At 38.5% G+C, this 8,626-nt stretch overlaps 1 protein-coding gene across 1 annotated transcript; it reads left to right on the top strand.

Moving 5' to 3' along the window:
* Positions 1-225: 225 nt before the first annotated feature.
* Positions 226-8,626, top strand: LOC110063974 (diacylglycerol kinase epsilon-like). The gene is made up of 9 exons (XM_020770973.2): positions 226-1,039; positions 1,521-1,664; positions 2,739-2,884; positions 4,115-4,172; positions 4,872-4,985; positions 5,917-5,988; positions 6,695-6,822; positions 7,317-7,428; positions 7,635-8,626. Exons 1-9 carry the CDS (start codon positions 344-346, stop codon positions 7,770-7,772), a joined length of 1,608 nt encoding a protein of 535 aa, XP_020626632.1. The 5' UTR covers positions 226-343; the 3' UTR covers positions 7,773-8,626.

Raw genomic sequence — 8,626 nt, 5'->3', positions numbered from 1 at the left:
TAATATACGCGTTCTTGAGTTACAGTAGCCGGATTAAGCCTTGATTGATGATGTTCGTTGTAAGGTTCTCTCTGTCATCTAATATTACACGTTGCAGCGAAAGGGTAGTTCAAATTCGTCGACAATGTGATGATGATTGATGACGATGGCCTTTAAGTGATTGATGACTATAATCGTCATCAATGATGTCTCGTACTCAGATCCCCACTCTATTTGTTTCCGCGAAGGGCGTTCTGGGTAAATTTCAACATGGCGGTCTTACCTAAAAGCAGGTGTTGTCGGTATGATTTTAATCACAATTTAAAATTGCTCATTTAGCTCACTTTAGATATGTTGAAAGCCAATGGAAAGCATCTTGGAATGGCGAGGAGATGTATACCAAGTCCTAGCTTGTTGTGGAATGTTTATTTTCCTTTCCTGGGTGTTGACAAAGCTCCTGGGTCTGACTTGGAAACGCGGTCTACGTGTTGGAGATCCACACAAGGGTCATCGTTGGTTTATGACTGAAATCCTTGATAAACCGACGTATTGTAACTTCTGTGAACGACCTCTAGTAAGAGGTGGATACTGTGAAAATTGCGGGATTTCAGTTCACGAAGAATGTATCGACGGGGCAACAGAGAGATTTGCTTGCAAAGTTCTGGTTCTGTCCAAGAGAAGCTACATGAACCATCAATGGGTGCGAGGAAACTTGCCTCTTTGTAGCACATGTAGCGTCTGCGGTTTTCATTGCGGTACCGAACCCAGATTATGTGATCTTAGATGCGTTTGGTGCCAGGATAAAACACACGATCATTGCCTTCGAAGTAAATCAAACATTTGTGACTTTGGAAAGTATAAAACCATGATTTTACCTCCACATTGTATAAGTCTTACCGTGGAAAGTTGGCGGAGCAAGAAACGATTTGTAGTTCGTGAAGTTGTGGTACCTCCCATAAAAAACTGGAGTCCATTGCTTGTGTTTGCTAATCGCAAGAGTGGAGATAATGAAGGAGAGAGATTATTAATGACGTTTAAAAGTATACTCAACCCAGTGCAGGTAAAAGTCAACATTAGTCCTAGTACGAAGTTTACAGAGCCATTCCACTTGACATCTCCCTGCCCCCGCCTGGCCCATGCCCCCCTTGCCCTGGCATTGACAAGGTAGATCTACATTTATTGCCTATTAATAAAAGCTCAAAGCGACAACACAGTGTTCCCTTGAGAAATAATCTGAGTTACCTTTACCCCCTCAAGAAAAAGCAGATCTACTTCCATGCACCCGTCCCCAAAGGAATATTCAAAAGAAAAAAAATGCCTACAGAGCAACCCCTCAGAAATGACAGTCCTGTCTGTCCAGTCCTGTCTCGCAACTATATCAAAATTTTTCCAAAAGCCAATTTACAGTATGAGCTGCAATTTATGGCAGTCCTAATTCAAAGAGTTATCTCCTAACTGCAGTAAAATTGTCTGTATACCTATTCCTCTTTTCCTCTTGCAAACTTAACATTGGATAATTTTCTGAATTATTCTGTCCTCAGGTGATAGATCTTCATGAGGTCCCCCCTGAATCTGCACTTGAGTTTTGTAAGCTTCTTCCAAACCACAGGACCCGTATTCTGGTCTGCGGAGGTGATGGCAGTGTTGGTTGGGTTCTTGGTGCCTTAGACAAAGTCAAATTAAAGGTCTGTTAAATTCTCATTTTTTAGAAATAGAATATTAGATAAAATAATATTCTGTGTTGAGTCTCTGGGACCTGTTCAGGAAACCTGTGATTGACTAACAGGTAATTTCTTGTGAGAGTTATGGAAATCATCAGCAGAGCTGCCTAGTTTTTAAGGATGTTGTCTTAGTGTACAATTGTACATGTGCACTAAATTCTCAATGCCACTTGAACAGCATGCAAAGAAATCCAGTTTTTGACCCTGCCCTTTAGGCAAGCGGTAACTATGATGCACTACCCTGAAATGTTTTCACTAGTTGACCCAAAACAATTTTCACTAGCCTGATTAATTAGATTATAATTATAGTCGTTTCATCTCTTACCATAAAATGTGTTATTCGAATTTTTTTAAGAATTTTCCTAACAAAGGAATGGAATCCTCTGGCTCGACTGCAAAATCAACCTCCTGACATGACTTTCTTTGCCCATTGCTTGTAATATATATGTCAATGAAAATAAATATGTGTCAGTTATATTTAATAAAGCAGGTGTAGTGTGACTATTTAAATTGTTGAAAAGCATGTTGAATTATTTTATGCTGATATCCAATCTTTTTGGAACAGCAAGTCACCTGGTATATCTGCTCTTAGCAGCTTACTTGAGATTTACCCGTAGCCAAGTCAAACTGAAAAGCAAGTTATATCTAGGTTAAAAAACCAACGTTTTATGAAATATAATCTTTTCAAACAATATTAAGATGTACTGTAGACAGTATGTAATATATCAAACATGAAAGACCATGTTTGACCACATTTTTAAACACAAAAGGGAGTTGAAAATACGATGTGTAGCAGAGTATTTTTGACGAACTTCGAGGTGTTTGGAAATGTGGTCAAACACTGTCTTGAGTGTTTGATATATCATCTCAACTGAAACAAACTAAATGGAGAAATAAGATTGCAAAAGTCTATGCTAATTAAGATTATATATCCAAACATCGTCACAGTCATGATTTCCTTTGTTTAAACTTGATGAATTATTAATGAGTTTTAGGAGCTTCGATCAAACCCTTTTGTGGGATTTGGTTTGTCATTAGTTGCCTCCATATATTGGCATACTTCCTCTGGGCACTGGTAATGACCTTGCACGGGTTCTTGGATGGGGCAGCGGCTACGCAGGTGAAGAAGATGTTAATGAAATACTGACATCTATCATGACTGCTAATGTGACTCCGCTGGACAGGTAAATATACTCCATCCATTCTTAGCAAAATGTAACTCTATGTTAAGATAAATCTAGAAAATGTTTACAAATTATTTTGTGAATTGGAGCCAAACAATAGTTCACATAAATTTATAATTTATTCCTATTATTCTAGCCATTGTTGTTCATCCACACTTCTGAACAAAATCAAGTCATTGTTTAATCCAATTCTGGCCCTCTCTCTCTGTCTGGGATGCAGCATGTTGGCAGAGAGACAGAGGGCATAGCCATTGTTGTTTCTTCAATATTCCAGGCGCATTTGTTTGTTTTTGAGCTCACCGGTAAAGGTTTGTTTGGGGGAAATGGCAATCAACAAATTTATAGCTGAAATTGTTATATTTTGAAATTAAAATTGACTGACCTCAATGCCTTGTTGTCCTTTCTATGGCTGGTTTGCAGTGTCACCCCATCAAAAAAAGAAATCATAACCATGCAATAAATTAAGTCAAGAAGCTGGGATATGAAAGATGATTGATATATAAACAACCTCACAAAGATTTAGGTCTGTGCAGTTTTTCATTCTTCTGTTATTCGGAGAAGTGTGTCACTCAAATTTATAGAGCTTTGTATGAAGTCGCCATGTTTGTGCCCCTCGGAGGGACACAAACATGGTGGCTGTGAAGTAACAGAAACATCTGTCATTGAGTTTTGCCATCAAAATGAAAAGTTATTACTCTGGAGCTCTGACACATTGAAATTAATACTTTTTCTAGAGCAACTACTGTTTAGTTAGCAAAAACTTCAGCAATAACTCATTTTTTGACCTACTCGAGAGCCCTATCGGGCCGCCATGTTAATGTCACACAATGCATAAACTTGGAAATTCAAACGTGTCCTATTTCAAAATGAGGAACCCTGTCGAGCTTAAACGCTGCAAAACGTCAAGTTATTAGAGGGTCTTACATCTGATGAAACTAAAACTTCAGAAGGATTGGTAATTTCTTATTTTGGAAAATGATGACGTCACATGAAAAGCCGCAATTGTCATCTCGCTTCTCAGCTCGATCCGAAGCCTTTTAAGTAAGTTATGGAGTTTATGGGTTTCCACTCCTAGTGTAGTAGTATACATGTACATGTCGTGTATGTCATGTTTTGCTGAACGTTGCATAAAAGTAATAAAAAGATAAACAAAAAATAACTCCTTGCATCATGAGCTTGGGCTGCCTGTGATTAAGAATGTTTCACTGGTCAGATGTTTTTCTCTCGCAGATGGAAAATAACCGTGGAGAGTAGCAGAAGATACTTTGATGTCAGAAGGCGTAAAAAGGTAGTGATTCTTGCGCATATCTATACAAAGTATATTGAAATTTTAAGAGTCCAAGACCTTGCACAAGGCCACACTGTTGTCTACAGTCAACTTCCCATTGGTGACCATCCAGGTTGGGTATTATGCAAGCGTCCTGTATGTAGGACAAGGGAGGACGGGTGGGAAGACAACTGCAATAAATGCTGTTTCAGCAGTAAAATATCGCACTGAAATTTGTCCTGATCATTGACAAAATGTTGATGACTTTGTTCAAATTAGTGTGCAATGTTCTCTCTGATTTTTGGCCATGAAATGTACTGATATGATATCCTAGTTTTCCAGAAGTGTTTTTACTTCAAGCCATTCCCAGTAATTAATTCCAGATGAAAATTTGCTTCCCTCCGCCCAACACCATAAAATTTTATATATTATGTTTTGTTTGTGTGTTACGAAGAGCTGGATTAATTTATAGTGTCAGATTAAGAGAGTTGTCTTTCTAGACACAGAAAGTGACAATTGGTAAAAAATACAAAATAATATTACTATCACATTTGGAATTCCTCAACACAGTTAGTAAGAGAAATTCAACTTTATCTGGAAAAGAGAGGTTTCTTTTCAGGCTTGAGCTAAATTGCCAAAAAACTAGAAATCAGTATTTTAACTGAGTAGGGGGAAAAAATCATATTTAATAAAGTTCTATATTTTTGCATGTTTTTTTAGGTGTTTTGGATGAATAATTATTTTTCAGTGGGCTGTGATGCCAAAGTGGTACTAAACTTTCACCTCCATCGGGAAAGTCAGCCTTCTCTGTTTACCAGCCGCATTATCAATAAGGTATACAGTATATTTAATTGTTGCATTTTCATTATGTTTCTTAGTGTTAAAATTTCGCTCACGCATTCTCAAGTTTGGAAGGTAGTTGCCATGTGGGAGAATTGAAAAATCTATTACATGTGTTATTTTCATGCCACTGTTGTTAGGCAAGTTGGATGTTTTTCAACTTGTCTCAAATATCTGGCAGTTTCCCACATCTTGTCTCAAATTTATATTCAAAACAAAAAGTGTCATGTCAGCTTTGACAACACTGTATATTTTATTTAGAAAACAGTCCCAAGAAAATAAGCGAGCTGATTGGTTAAAAATCACGTTTCTATAACTTGATGGAAACACAGAACTAGCATGAGCTGTTGACGTAATGATGGCGCGAGCCAAGAGGATTTACACTTTGATCATCAAAGTTAACAAGCTGTTTTCCTTTTTTTCATCACAGTGTTTTCTAAAAGAGATAGAAAAAGCTGTGGAAACACTCGCCTGCGGCTCGTGTGTCCACAGCATTTCTCATTCTCCCAAACTTTGACACGTGTTGCTATTAAACAATTAGATTATGACCTTGAGATTTCTATCATGTGATAGTTGACGAGGGCGCATCCTGAGTCAGCTATCACGCATAGAAATCGAGAGCGAATAATCTAATTGTTTTAGCATAAATCTACTAGTCATTCAAAACTTCATCTAAATCCTCTTCACAGAAACTTCGAAAACGCCAAGAAGTGGCCATCGTTTTGTTAACAAGGGCACACTGCTAGGCTACTCACTATCTATCACAGAATAGATAGTGAGTAGCATAGCCAATCAGAGAATGGCATTTGTAATAGAACGCTAGATTTGTACTAAAACTTGATAGAAACACAGCACATGTTTTCTATTTCTTAAATATTATATAGTTTAAATTTTCTACAAATTCATTTGTATTGCATAATCTCAGGCCGTTTATGGATTGTATGGAGCCAGAGATGTTCTTGAGCAAGACTGCAAAGATCTTCATGAACTTGTTGAGGTAGGAGCCCAAGGGTTTTTTAAAAGCATTTTATTTGTTAATTTAGTTGTGGAATGTGTAATATTGGCTTAATAAGTTGTAATCCAGAATGACATTGTAAATCTTTAGATAACAAATATTTTTCCTGGCAGAATGGCAGCCTTTGCTCGGCCACATTGCAGTGAACTGAATAAGAATTGGAAATTGCACCATTTCTTATTTTTCGTGTTTTGAGTTTTACAACCCAGATAAAGTTTGTAAATTTATGTGAGTATTTATTACTCTGTCTAGGTTTTTGCCCGATAAAGTTAGTTTTATTCCCTGTGTTACTCATTCTTCATTTTTGGCAAATAAATGGTTGGTTGGTCAGTTGGTTGTTGCATGGGCTTCACTAAAGTTTACAGCAGGAGGGCAACTGGTTTTCACAGGCAGGCAAAACTGTTTGATTTTAACTTCTTTGACGGAAAATCTTTCCTCTAGATGGTCAAACCAGGCAAGAAAAATTATTCTCACAGCCAGTCAGTTTGCCAGGCCCTTGATGATACCACTGTGATGATGATAATGATGATGATGATGATGACGATGACGATGACGACGACGATGACGATGACGATGACGATGACGATGACGATGACGATGACGATGACGATGACGATGACGATGACGATGATAATAATATTGTGGTAATGCATTCTCAATGACATGGATGTATGTTTGTTTTCTTCAGCTGGAAATGGATGGACGAAAAGTTGAATTACCGGAATTAGAGGGAATTGTCATTCTCAATATCAACAGTTGGTGTGGTGGCTGTGAGCTGTGGGTCAATGATGACCAGGAAACATCTTCACCACCAAGGTAAGTTTACTCACATATTGCAAAAACAGATAGGTAAAGGTGGCTGAAGTCTGCATACAAACCAAGTGGCCCGTCTGGCCGAAGCTTATCCCATTGTCTGTAGCATGAAGCAAGTAGGATTATTTGTACTCCCCCCTGGATGGGATGCTAGTCCATTGCAGGGTTACCCTTCAGCATTACATTTGCCAGTACCCCATTTATACATCTGGGTGGAGAGAGAGGCGCTGTGAGAGTACAGTGTCTTGCCCAAGAACACAGCGCAATGTCCTTAGCTAGGACTCGAACCAGGACTGCTCGATCTCTAGTCGAGCGTGCTAACCGTGAGGCCACCGCACCGCACCTCACCATAAATAACACATACTTCGTCACTGATTTCTGTCTCTTTTCCAGCCATTTTGTGGCTTATCACACAATGCTGAGGAGTAACATTGCATGGCGAATTAAACGTAGCACCTGTATAGTATATGAACAGCTTCTCTGTTTTCTCTTCACAGCATTAATGACGGAGTATTGGAAGTAGCCGGGCTTTACTCAGCACTGCACATTGCTAGACTGCAAGTTAATATGGCTGACCCACTCCGTCTCGGTCAAGCAAGGACTGTTAAAGTATGTGAATTGAGTGGCCTGCGATATCTTTGTGGTTTTGGTTCAAGTATGCTTTTCGCTGAGAAATTCAGTGTTTATTGAAAACCAATTTGACTGCAACTTCCTTTTTCCACAAATCATTGAAGTGACAATTCATAAGGCTGCAATTTGTCTCTTCTTTTCTCTGATCTCAACCGTTGTATTGTTGTTGTTTTTTTTGCCTACAGCTTACACTTAAGGACACCAGATCCCTCCCGGTTCAAGTAGATGGAGAGCCCTGGGAAGAAGGTCCTTGTGTGATCACAATAAGTCACCACAACCAAGCCCTAATGCTAGGCAAGGGGGAAAAACAGCTCCTCACTTGATTATTCCCTGTGCTCCTGGTTCAGGCTTAGAATTTCAAGTTCAAGGTGATGCCAAGAAAAATCCTTCAGCTGTACTAGCCGACTTATCAGGCATAATTTATTGCACCAATATACTGCAGCTAAATTCAAGAGATCAATGAATACTCGCGGATGCAATTTAAATGACCCATATAGCTTGCCAGGGTTGCTCAAAACAAGGTGGACCATACACACTCTAAAATACAGTAAATATTGTGTAAGGAACTAGAAGCTATGGTATTTAAGCAATAGACCACAAGTGTTTATGGTTTATAGGCTGGTAAACCACGCGGGATGTTGGAAGAACACTCGAAGAATTCGTAAATCACTCGCCTGCGGCTCGTGGTTTACGAATTCTTCGAGTGTTCTTCCAACATCCCAAGTGGTTTATCATGCCTCTAAACCATAGAAACTTGTGGTCTATTGCTTTTATGTAATAATTCAGATGACACGTGAAATTTCCATGAGTTTACTGGCACAATAAACCATAGCTGATTGACCAATCAGAGCGCGCACACTCATTTGATTATGATAATGTAAATTAAGTCATATTTAATTGTGAAGAACAGCAAGGAAGTCTATAATTTTTATAGAAAAAGTAGCAAGGATAGCTAAGTGGGATGGAGTAGGAAAGAAGTGTTACTAAATTTTTGTTGAATGCGTCATTCGTACGCATGATAAAAACACAAACGCTGAGTCAACAAGTAAACATTAAATATAATTGCTGTGGCCGTCTCCCATCTCATTTTACAGATTTATTTCTCCCTTCTTACAAGACGTTAGATCTTGCCAAGTATCCATTACGCAATTGAAATAAACTGCGTTAAAAAGTAAAA

Source organism: Orbicella faveolata, unplaced genomic scaffold (genome assembly GCF_042242905.1).
Source record: "Orbicella faveolata isolate gen_17 unplaced genomic scaffold, um_ofav_v1 contig_2, whole genome shotgun sequence".
Taxonomy (NCBI): Eukaryota; Metazoa; Cnidaria; class Anthozoa; order Scleractinia; family Merulinidae; genus Orbicella; species Orbicella faveolata.
Note: the sequence above shows the minus strand (reverse complement) of the source record. Positions and strands in the feature narration are given on the sequence as shown.

Coding starts and splice junctions, on each gene's coding strand:
- LOC110063974 (XM_020770973.2), top strand. CDS start 344: ATGGAAAGCATCTTGGAATGGCGAGGAGATGTATACCAAGTCCTAGCT. Junction 1,040..1,520: donor GTATACTCAACCCAGTGCAG/GTAAAAGTCAAC, acceptor TTCTGTCCTCAG/GTGATAGATCTTCATGAGGT. Junction 4,986..5,916: donor CCAGCCGCATTATCAATAAG/GTATACAGTATA, acceptor GCATAATCTCAG/GCCGTTTATGGATTGTATGG.